The following is a 12710-nucleotide window of genomic DNA, read 5'->3' on the forward strand; positions in this document are numbered from 1 at the left end:
CGGCACCTCAGACAATGCAGCACTCCCGAACTTCTGCCCTGGAGTGTCAGCCTAGAATTTTGTGCTCAAATCTCTGGAGTGGGGCTTGAACCCACGACCTTCTGACTCCGAGGTGAGGAGTGCCACCCACTGAACCAAAATTTGACACCTTATGCAAGTTTCCATGTAAAAATGAATGGACTAAAAAAAAAAGCGTATTTTTGAGATCCATTTTGACAAAAATACCAGTGTAACCATATTATTTGTGACGTCATGTTTTTATGATTTTTGAAGTTTTTCTGCAAAACCAAATATATATATATATTTAACATTCTTTCAAATGTCCAATAAAGATTACTTTAATATAGGGGCATTTGAAAATAAAGAAAATTTTATACAAAATAGGTACAAAGCCCCAACGTAACTATAGTTATCAAGAAGAAATGCAGCTTATATACACATCACTTATTAAAAATAATATGTTCGCACAGCACGTGCTGTTTTGGAAGCTTATGTACAAATAAAGAAACCTCGTACCTGTCATAATGCACAAGGGTCCAAACATATATTTTCTTCTATATAACTTTGGCTCACATCTCATTTTACGATTCACTGGGCCAGTGCCCAGTTTTTCGAGGCTTCAACGAGAGACAAAGGTGCTATTAAACCAACATCTTCCCTTCAAGCCGTGTGGCCGCACAGCACACCAGGGATCCCACGCAGCCGGCTTTTCAACGCCCCAAAAAAGCGCGCGCATGCGCAGTATTGTGAATGGGCCGCGCGCACGTGAAGAGCGAACATTGCTCTTGAATGCGCCGAAAAATTGCAGGCGACATCACACGGCCCAGCATTTGTTTCTCTGAACCCTCTCCCACTGCCTAAATGATGAAGGGTAACTACAAGTTCAAACTATTTACGTGAGGTTACCCCTCTTTACATTATAGGAAACAAAATCACTTACTCTTTTATATATTACTCAAAATGGCTTCAAAATTATATATATATATATTTTTTTTTAAATCGCAGAATATCCCTAGCTTTAATATATTATATAAAAAAATAATCCACCTACTCTTGACTTTTGGGGGGTGGGGTGGGGGGGGGGAGCCTAAACAATACATCATTAGATGTGTTAAAGTGGCTGAATAACGTTTCAAACACTATGTTACACCACCGTGCTTTAACACATTGGAGCAACTTTTTGGCTATCTGAACAGATTTGCCTGAAGATAGCAATGGGGGAAAAAGGGGAAAATCCCAATCTGGGAATGGCAGAGAAAGAAATGTCAAAACGGGATATCCTTTCCACTTGAACAAGTAGTTTTGGAAACCGGTCTGGTAGATGCGGGGGGTGGGGGTGGGGGTGGGGGTGGGGGGGGGAGAGGGGGTGTTTTGAGGTGGAAAGGAGGCGCCTGAAAAGATCCCGAGATATTCGTTCAACCCGACGCCCCGAGAGACGTCAAAGGTGACCGGCCCAGCTCGTGTCGGGCTTTTTCTCCACCGACCTTTTGTTCATCGAACACCAGAGTTTGGTCGATAGCTCGCGAAATTGGGAGGTGCTGAAATAATCACGCCGGGAATTTCCTTGCGCGTTCTCCCACTCGCCAGCCGCAACTTTTCCCCCGGCGACCCACACCCCAGGATCAGCACTGGATCCCTGGATGAATCCCGCAAGCAGGGGGTTCCACCGATCTTCCTGCTGCTAATGGAGAGGATGTGCGGCGATGGAATTTCGGGCGTCACTCTCTCAGGTGCGGCAATCCTGCGTTCTTTCGCCCCATCTAACCCGGGGGACGGGTTGGGAAGAGAATCACAGGGACGCCCCTCTCTTGCTGAAGTTTGGTCAGCTCATCATCTTTCCCTCCCTGTATTATATAAAAAAAAACGGTATCATCTTCAGTGTAGCTGTTCACTGGATATCAGTACGTGATCTATAGAGTGAGCCAAATGGAGGAGCTCATATCTGGCAGGGATAAAAGTAAATAACGACATCATTTATTTGCAGATTACCCAAGTTCCTTTGCATTTCCAGCTATGTCTTTGGACAGGTAACTTGCAGTGGAGGTAAAACACCTGCCCAGAGAGGACAGCTGGACATACGAGGATTGAGACCACAGTTATTCACGGAACAATGGTTGCTGAAACATCAAGGCGAATGACCTTACCGCCTCCTCAGTTTGTTGGACTCTAAATACGAGAGATAAATAGAGCGTCTCTCGCTTGAGGGGAGCAGAGAGTAGACACGAGTGGAACTGCACTTCTTTCTTGGCAGGGATTTGGTTAACTGTATAACCACCCCATATGCAAGTAATGGAATGGCTTGTTCTCATTAGTTGTACTTGTTCCGAATAACTGCGTTGAAAGGCCGACAAAAAATTCACCCCGAAACAAACCAGCATGTTATACCGACTGCACTGTTCACACTCTCGGGTCATTTGAAAGCACTTCACCCTTAATTAATTACTTTTGAAGTGTGGTCACGGAGGCTATGTGGGCAAAGATGACAGAACAAGCCCACATAGCCAAGGTCCCACCGGCAGCAAATCACCAGATGAAATCGGTTTTGGCAGCGTTGATTGACCGATAAGTGTCGAGGAGGGTACCAGGGGGAGCAACCACTTCGGAGCATGTGCCGCAGACCTTCAATGTCCACCTGACCAGGCAGCAGCGCCTCATCCAATAGACGGCACCCTCGGGACAGTGCAGCACTCCCTCAGCACCGCACTGGGTGTAGAGCCTTAGATTAGGTGGTCAAATCCTGGGGCAGGGGGCTTGAAGCCCCAACCTTCTGACTGAAGGGGCGAGGGTGCTACCCGCTGAGCCGAACCAACACCTCAGCGAGTACGTATCCACAGTCTGCTTGGGTGTGTCTGAATCGAATGAGGTTGCAGGCCTCTGCTCTCGTGCTGTCCGAGCTGGTCTCTGGTGCAATAAAGGTGGGAAATCCAGAATTCTGGACGCAAAACAGTGGGAATGATAGTCAGCAGTTTGCCTTGGTCCAACAAATTCACACGTGGGATAGATGCAAACCTAAATGTTGAAGAAGCTTCACTCTCAGAATAAATCTTCACCATTATGGAATTACCAGGCTATTAGCATTAACACCCTGGCAGAATCAAGTATAGTCGATTGCTCAAGTCGCTATATCTGATCTGGCCCCAAAGCTAAGGATTTGATTATTTTGGCCAGGGGGAGGGAGGAATTTCAGCATGATTGTCAGGTGTCCAAGGTTAAGACTTGCCTAAGTCGACTATTACTAGGTGGTAGTTAGGGGAGGAATACCACGGTCCAATCTGTTAATTTCTGCATCAGCCATATCTGTTGGAATGAAGAAAGCAAACTCTCTTTTCTTTTCAATTTCACGCTCTCTGAGAGCCCGCATGAGACTTCTCAGAAAGCGGAGTTGTGATTGAGACCCTGAGGAGGAGATATAAAAAACACGAATGGCCAGGGGCAAGAGATTTTCTTTTTCTTTTGCAGTCGATGCAGAAAAAAAAATAATATGGCACTAGACCGCTCAAAACCGGTTAAACACGTCGTGTAAAATTAATTGGTTCGAGACTGAAAAGCGAAAACCTACCTGCTACAAAGACTAAACACTCGGATGAAAGGGAGTGTGCCTCACATCAATGCAAGGACAAGGACTGAAGAGGACCGGTTATACAGAGCAGGAAGACCTATTTGGGGCAGGGAGGGGAGGGGGGAAACGACACACATCCATGAATATACCACATTGAAGGAGCAACATATCGTGAGATAGATAAAGCGCATTTAAGTGGAGGGGAGTTGGGAAAGAACACTGCAAGTCGTTTAACAACTTTCTGCATCACAGTTATCTGTAGGGTCAGCTTAGAAATGGAACAATTGCAGAAGATTAATTTTTTTTTATATATATAAGTATCATATACATCTATACCAGTTTTCTGAATCTGCGAACTGGAGAGAATTCAATTTCACAAGTGATACTAGAAAATTCTACTTAATCCAGACCTTGCCTTTTCAAGAGTTCGGTTTCATTCTCGAAACAAAAGCCAAAATTTGTACCCGTCAGTTTTTTTTTTTCTTCCTTTTTAAAAAATAAAGTCACAAGAGTAAACAAGGCTGCCCGAGGTCCAGAGTCACGGCTTTCCTGAAACGACGCATCATTTAGCAGAACGGTCTGTGCCACCGGCTCGATTTGGGGGGGGGGGGGGGGAAGGGAAGGGGGTCCTCCCCCAACACATCCACTGCCCCCGGGCATGAATCCAGCATACGGTTTCGGTTCGCTTCATTTGAGATACGCTCGGTACAAGAGCAGCGAGTGATGGCGTGCTCGCTCCTGCTCCAAGCAGAGGAGGAGGTCCCTGAGATTGACACGCGTCACCCTCGGTCGTAGGTAGGGTCGGGCCGATGTCGCTCGAGGGCCAAGTGCATTCCCGCTGCCACTCAATCCCTGGGGAGGAGAAGGGAAAACGCACGTGGTTAGCTGTTGGTTGGAAAGAGTACAAGAGCAAAGGCGATTGGGGAGTGTTGGTGTTCAGAAGGACCTGGGTGTCCTTGCACACCAATCACTGAAGGTTAACATTGCAGATACAGCAAGCAATTAAGAAAACAAATGGTATATTGGCCTTTATTACAAGAGGATTTGAGTACAAGAGTAAAGATGCCTTACTACAATTATATAGGGCCCTGGTGAAACATAGAAAATAGGTGCAGGAGTAGGCCATTCGGCCCTTCGAGCCTGCACCACCATTCAATAAGATCATGGCTGATCATTCACCTCAGTACCCCTTTCCTGCTTTCTCTCCATACCCCTTGATCCCTTTAGCCGCAAGGGCCATATCTAACTCCCTCTTGAATATATCCAATGAACTGGCATCAACAACTCTCTGCGGTAAGGAATTCCACAGGTTAACAACTCTCCGAGTGAAGAAGTTTCTCCTCATCTCAGTCCTAAATGGCTTACCCCTTATCCTTAAGACTGTGTCCCCTGGTTCTGGACTTCCCAAACATCGAGAACATTCTTCCTGCATCTAACCTATCCCGTCAGAATTTTATATGTTTCTATGAGATCCCCTCTCATCCTTCAAAACTCCAGTGAATAAAGGCCCAGTTGATCCAGTCTCTCCTCATATGTCAGTCCAGCCATCGCGGAATCAGTCTGGTGAACCTTCGCTGCACTCCCTCAATAGCAAGAACGTCCTTCCTCAGATTAGGAGACCAAAACTGAACACAATATTCCAGGTGAGGCCTCACTAAGGCCCTGTACAACTGCAGTAAGACCTCCCTGCTCCTACACTCAAATCCACTAGCCATGAAGGCCAACATACCATTTGCCTTCTTCACCGACTGCTGTACCTGCATGAGACCGCACCTAGAGTATTGTGGACAGTTTTGGACCCAACGACCATTGAGGGAGTGCAGTAAAGTTTCACCAGACTGATTCCTGGAGTCGGGGTGGGGGGTGGGGGGTGGGAGGTGGGGGATGGGAAATCACGTTCTTCCAACCCCCTGGTGCGTGCAAGCTCGGTGCGTGCCTTACAAGGGACATCGTTGGGGTAGATGAAATCCAGAAGTCACGACACTGTCACTATTCACTTCATACCCAATAAACCCGTTAACAATTCTCCATCTTTGGGGGGGGGGGGGGGGGGGGCGGCTAAGCTCTTGCACTTGGGTAAGGGACTTCGGCTGTGGGAGGGACGCATTTGCGCAGGGGACTTCGGCTGGAACTTGGTGGTTTTTGGGGAGATCTATCCTCTGTGGCTTCTGAAGTCAAAATGGATTGAATTACAAATTGGAAAGTCAGTCAGAACTTGGGTTGGGCAGTTCCAGTTACACATTCCAGAGGAACGTCAGGGTGTGGCTTATCCTCCAAGGGGACCAATCAGCAACAGGTCATGTGAAAATGGAGAGCCAATCAGAGAAACAGCTGCCTTTCAGTTAGTACAAATAGACGCAGCCATAAAATTATGAGGGGCCTAGATAGAGTGGATAGGAAGGATCTATTTCCCTTAGCAGAGGGGTCAATAACCAGGGGGCATAGATTTAAAGTAATTGGTAGAAGGATTAGAAGTGAGTTGAGGAGAACCTTTTTTCACCCAGAGGGCGGTAGGGGTCTGGAACTCACTGCCTGAAAGGGTGGTAGAGACAGAAACCCTCATTGCATTTAAAAAGTACTTGGATGTGCACCTGAAGTGCCATGACCTACAGGGCTACGGACCAAGAGCTGGAAAGTGGGATTAGGCTGGATAGCTCTTTTTCGGCCAGCAGATATGATGGACCAAATGCCCTCCTTCTGTGCTGTAAACTTCTATAATTCACTCTCACCTCTATGGCTGTTTGAACTGCGTCAAAATTATCCATGTCGTCCGGGCAGCATAGGTTTAGCAACTTTCCTTTCATCATTGGATTCGACGTAGAATGCAGCCAGGACATAGAAACATAGAAATTTACAGCGCAGAAGGGGGCCATTTCGGCCCATTGTGTCCGCGCCGGCCGACAAAGAGCCGCACGGCCCTCGGTCAGCAGCCCTGAAGGTTACATATAAACCTATGGACAATGAACAATGGCGGAAAGGTAAAGGGCAACCAGCCCAACCCGTCTGCCTCACACAACTGCGACACCCCTTACACTGAAACATTCTACACTCCACCCCAACCGGAGCCATGTGATCTCCTGGGAGAGGCAAAAACCAGATAAAAACCCAGGCCAATTGGGTGTCAGTAATCATGAATAAACTGCCTCTTCTCTGGAGAGGAGATGGGATGGATAACATGGGGAATAGAAAATATCACATCAATGCAGGATGATAACCAGGCACGTTTATCGGGACCGGTATGCAGAGCTTTACTCTGAAGCTCACCGTTTATCCAACTGATGAGTTGCTTGTTGTGGCCACCCAGTGCCTTACTGCCCGTGTCGGTTCCCACCTCAGCCCACCTGATGCTGGAATCCTCATCCGTGCCTTGGTTACCATGAGACATGGCTATTCCAACGCACTCCTGGCTGGCCTCCCACATTCTACCAATAAAATTCTGTCGGGACTGGACAGGTTAGATTCAGGAAGAATGTTCCCGATGTTGGGGAAGTCCAGAGCCAGGGGTCAGTCTAGGGATGGGGGGGGGGGGGGGGTGGGCCATTTGGGACCGAGATGGGGAGAGGCTTTTTCACTCAGAATTGTTAACCTGTGGAATTCTCTACCACAGAAAGTTGTTGAGGCCAGTTCGTTACATATATTCAAGAGGGAATTAGATGTGGCTCTTACGGCTAAAGGGATCAAGGGGTATGGAGAGAAAGCAGGAAAGGGGTACTGAGGTGAATGATCAGCCATGATCTTATTGAATGTTGGTGCAGGCTCGAAGGACCGAATGGCCTACTACTGCACCTATTTTCTATGTTTCTATCCTGCATAAACTTGGTGATCCAAACCTTGGCTGCCCGTGCCCTAAGTCCCGTTCACCCATCACCCCCTGTGCTCACTGACCTGTAATGGCTCCCAGCCCAGCAACGTCTCGATCTTAAAATTCTCAGCCTGGTTTTCAAATCCCTCCGTATCCTCGCCCATCCCCATCTCTAACCTCCTCCAGCCCTCCGCCGAGACTTGCTTTGGAGGCAACAGGATTAAAGAAAGGCTTGCATTTATATAGCGCCTTTCACGGCCACTGGACCTACCAAAGCACTTTACAGTTGTTACGTATGCACCTGTGGTTTGTAGAGCTGTTGCAACTACGTTCGCGCCAGGGTGTCCCTGGAGATGGAGCACATGGTGTCCATCGGTACGCTCACGGCCTTCCACGAGAGTTGGGCAGCAGAGGAACTGGAGTCCATCATCAAGGAAGGATATGCTTGCTTTGGAGGCTGTTCAGAGAAGGTTCACTACGTTGATTCCGGAGATGAGGGGGTTCACTTCTGAGGAAAGGTTGAGGGGGTTGGGCCTCTACTCATTGTAGTTCAGAAGAATGAGAGGTGATCTTATCGAAACGTGTAAGATTATGAGGGGGCTTGACAAGGTGGATGCAGAGAGGATGTTTCCACTGATGAGGGAGACTAGAACTAGGGGGCATGATCTTAGAATAAGGGGCCACCCATTTAAAACTGAGATGAAGAGGAATTTCTTCTCTCAGAGGGTTGTAAATCTGTGGAATTCGCTGACTCGGAGAGCTGTGGAAGCTGGGTCATTGAATATATTTAAGACAGAGATAGACAGTTTCTTAACTGGTAAGAGAATAAGGGGTCATGGGGTGCGGGCAGGGAAGTGGAGCTGCGTCCATGACCTGATCAGCCATGATCATATTAAATGGCAGAGCAGACTCGAGGGTACTCTTGCTCCCATTTCTTATGTTCTTATATCTGCCCTCCTCCAATTTTGGCCTCCAGCGTCCCTGATTTCCATCGCTCCACCATCGGTGGCTATTCCTTCAGCTCTGGAATTCCCTCCGTAAACCTCTCCGCCTCCCTTTCCTCCTTCAAATCTACCTCTTTGAATCAGCTCTGGGTCACCTGCCCTACTTCCCCTTGTGTGGCTTGGTGTCAAATTTTGTTTTATAATGCTCCTCTCTGTGAAGTGCCCTTGGAACGTCTTACTACACTGAAAGCACTGTATAAATACAAGTTGTCATAAGCAGATATTATGTCAAGAAATTCATATTGCAGCTGCACAACGGGTTTGTCAGTTCTCAGTAGGTGATTTGGTGGCGAGAAGGCCCACACAGCCACATGCTGATACTGTATCAAGTACCTCGGCACAGAGACCAGCTTCCCCGGCCAGGAGCATCAACCACCAGGAATACGTACAGGAATCTCCAGGGTGCACACCATCATCATCATAGGCAGTCCCTCGAAACGAGGATGACTTGCTTCCACGCCGAAAAGGGATGAGTTCACAGGTGTTTCAATGAAGGACCTAATATTCCAGGCTCCGAACTACATGTTGAAGGGTGGAAGATGCCCTGTGCGTGGATTTTTTTTAACGTGGGGTGGCCGTTGCACACCAGCCACCACACGGGCTTGACAGAGCTAGGTCTTGGTCCTGTGGCAAGGGTTAACCAAGACGACTGGAGACCAGCTCTGCTGCACGGACCTAGTGCGCACACATATCGCACAGTGTGGGCTGGCCCGTGCTACCCCTGGGCCCTCGCCTCTTCTGGGCCCCGAACTCTCGCCTCTCCTGGGCCCTGATCATATCCTTCTACGAACTCTTGCCACTCCTTCACCCCGACCTCGCCAGTCTTGCTGTAACTGCCCGCACTGCAGTGAGCCATCGCCCTCCTGCAGCTATAACATATCACACGATCTCAAACATCTGAGCCGAGGCCCGGTCTGCCCTCTCAGGTGGACACAATAGATCCCATGGCCAATATTTCGAAGAGGAGCAGGGGAGTTCACCCCAGTGTCCTGGCCAATATTAATTCCTCAATCAACATCATTTAAAAAAAAAAAAGCAGATTATCTGGTCATTGTTGTGGGAGCTTGCTGTGTGCAAATTGGTTGCAGCATTTCATTACAACAGTGGCTACACTTCAAGAGTGTGTCATTGGCTGTAAACGCTGTGGGAAGTCCTGAAGTTGAGAAAGGCGCTATAGTAATGCAAGTCTTTCTTTTCAGTCAGAAAATTACTAATGCATTTTCACCAGTAAATGCCACTCCCATTATTTTCCACAGAATTCAAAAACCTTTATTTCCAGATAGGCAAAGTAAATTTGACCAGTATCAAGATTATCACCTTCATAGTTTAATGCAATTAGATCTTTGAATCATGGCCATCAGATTTGCAGCAGTAACAAGCCTTGAGGAATCCCTCGGCTACACTGATTACCATTACATGTCATTACTTTGGGTCAGATGAAGGTCACGCACAAGTCATGACCTGTCTGCCTATTGCCAACCCAGAGTTATATTAAAAAATAAGGCATATTAAAATTGAACAGCGGAATCAACCACTATATTTAACACAAGGATGATCACTGAGCATTCAAACTGAGGGGAGGGGAGAAAGGTGGAGAGGAAGAGAGACAAAGGGGAAGGAGAGCGTGTGCAAGCGAGAGAGAAAGGAGAGAAAAAAAGAGCCTGCATTTATATAGCGCCTTTCACAACTTCAGGACGTCCCAAAACACTTTACAGCCAATGAAGTACCCTTTGAAGTGTAGTCACTGTTGTAATGTAGGAAACGCAGCAGTCAATTTGCGCACAGCAAGCTCCCACAAATAGCAATGTTTTTTTTTTTAAAAAGTGCTGGTTGAGGATGAATATTGATCTTTGATCATAAGCTCCTTTAAAAAGAAACTCTTGCCCCCTCCCCAAATCACAGCACTATACTACGTAGGGACATTGTGTGAAAGATGTTATGTAAATTCCAAAGATGTGGGCATCAGAGCCAGTTGGCACCACAGCCAAGTTGTGCTAGTGCAGCTCGGGATACTGGCATCTGCCCAACAAAGTGGAAATTTGTCCCAAGCACAATCTATCCACAAAAGGCAGAGCAAATCTAACCGAGCCAAATTACTGCTGTAATCAGCCCTCGTCAGCTGAGCGACGTGATCGGGGCCCAGGAGAGGCGAGGGCCCAGGGGCAGCACGGGCCCAGCCCACACTGCGATATGTGTGCGCACTAGGTCCATGCAGCAGAGCTGGTCTCCAGTCGTCCTGGTTAACCCTTACCACTGGACCAAGACCTAGCTCTGTCAAGCCCGTGTGGTGGCTGGTGTGCAACGGTCACCCCACGTTAAAAAAATCCACGTACAGGCATCTTCCACCCTTCAACATGTAGTTCGGGACCTGGAATATTGATACACCTGTGAACTCATTGAACTCATCCCTTTTTGGCGTGGAAGCAAGTCATCCTTGATTCGAGGGAGCGCCGAAGAAGAATCAAACTGATGGAAAAAGTAATCAATCGTGGCATCAAACGGCACCTACTAATCAATGTTCCCTCCAATTTTCTTTTCGCGGTTGGTGCATTTAAATTTTCTGCGCTGTATCTCTTCCAGCGGCAGCGGCTGATGAGGGGCCTGCGCGGGATCACGTGACTGATACGTGGTCGCGCACCTCGGAGTGAGCGGGGACATTGCTCCTCGCCAATAAGCCGCTCAAGCCCGTCTTCCACCAGAACCACTCGGTCTTGTCACAGCCGAGATTGAGACTGTGACGTACCAGCTGAACGCCGGAGGTGAGGGCAAGAGAAGTGGATCTCAACACCAAGAAAGCGTTGAATCAATCAGGGCCCCCGAGGAGCCTAGGCAAAACAGAGAGAGGTCAATGAAAAAGCCCCGCAGTGGCTGGAGTCCAATCCTGACACACAGGGCATGTGTCAGAGGCCGATCATTTCAGCCCCGGGACATTACTGCCAGAGTTCTCAGGGAAGTGTCCTGGGGCAAGAAATTCCCCAAAGCCCACCAGCGCCCGATTGCCGCCCAAAAAACGGCTAAGGCTGGGAAGATTATCGCTGGTGAAAACTTCCCCCCCAAAAAATGTAGAATCGGCCTTGCTCCCCTAATCTGGGCGGAAAAAGGGCAATTTCGGCTAGCTTGGGAGATGCCGAAAGAAAATGGGCGATAAATTTTAAAAAATCTGTAAAAATTTACCCCCAGGCTGTGGGTTGGGCCTAACAAGAAAAAGAATAAAAATAATTTTTCAAAACCCTAACTAAAAAACATTCCCAACACACTTTTAAATTAAATCACCCAACAGATTTTGAAAATAAACAAGAAAAAACCACTTACTTTTTCTTGCAGACCCACTTACCTCCCGCCCAGCTCCGCTGATCCTTGAGGGCGGTTTAATTTTTTTTTTCATACTTACCCAAGGGTCCCCCCGCTCAGCCAAAGATGGCGCCGGGGCGATCCGTGCATGGTGCACGTGGGCGGTCCGTTCAAAACCGCCGGCCTGCCTCACAACTGGGGAATTCTTCGCCAACCCGGTTCTCGGCCAAAATCTTGAATATTGTGTGCAGTTTTGTTCTCCTAATCTGAGGAAGGACATTCTTGCTATTGAGGGAGTGCAGCGAAGGTTCACCAGACTGATTCCTGGGATGGCAGAACTGACATATGAGGAGAGACCAGATCGACTAGGCTTATATTCACTGGAATTTAGAAGAATGAGTGGGGATCTCATAGAAACATGTAAAATTCTGACGGGACTGGACAGGTTGGATGCAGGAAGAATGTTCCCGATGTTGGGGGAGTCCAGAACCAGAGGTCACACAGTCTAAGGATAAGGGGTAGGCCATTTAGAACCGAGATGAGGAGAAACCTCTTCACCCAGAGAGTGGTCAACCTGTGGAATTCTCTACCACAGAAAGTTGTTGAGGCCAGTTTGTTAGATATATTCAAAAGGGAGTTAGATATGGCCCTAATGGCTAAAGGGATCAAGGGGTATGGAGAGAACGCAGAAAAGGGGTACTGAGGTGAATGATCAGCCATGATCATATTGAATGGTGGTGCAGGCTCGAAGGGCCGAATGGCCGACTCCTGCACCGATTTTCTATATTTCTATGAACCAGTGCAAATTCTAGCCCCTGGTCTTTAGGGGAATCAAGGGATATGGGGATCGGGCAGGAAAGTGGAGTTGAGGTTGGAGATCAGCCGTGATATTGAATGGTGCAGCAGGCTCGAGGGGCCATATGGCCGACTGCTGCTCCTTATTCTTATGGACTCAGCCATCTTCAGCTGCTTCAAATGACCATGCTTCATTCACAAGGTCAAGTGTAGGGCTTTTTTGCCGATACTTCCTGGGTCCTCACCTTCATTCACAATT

General features: G+C 47.9%; 1 protein-coding gene across 1 annotated transcript in view; it reads right to left on the minus strand.

The window, feature by feature from the left end:
- Positions 1-254: 254 nt before the first annotated feature.
- Positions 255-12710, minus strand: part of LOC139272802 (transcription initiation factor TFIID subunit 4-like) — a 190479-nt gene continuing 178023 nt past the window's right edge. The window contains exon 15 of the mRNA XM_070888948.1: positions 255-4411. Within this exon, the coding sequence (XP_070745049.1) occupies positions 4247-4411 (165 nt within the window). The 3' untranslated portion in view covers positions 255-4246. The remainder of the gene's footprint in view (positions 4412-12710) is intronic.

This window comes from Pristiophorus japonicus, chromosome 1 (assembly GCF_044704955.1).
Source record: "Pristiophorus japonicus isolate sPriJap1 chromosome 1, sPriJap1.hap1, whole genome shotgun sequence".
NCBI classification, from domain to species: domain Eukaryota; kingdom Metazoa; phylum Chordata; class Chondrichthyes; family Pristiophoridae; genus Pristiophorus; species Pristiophorus japonicus.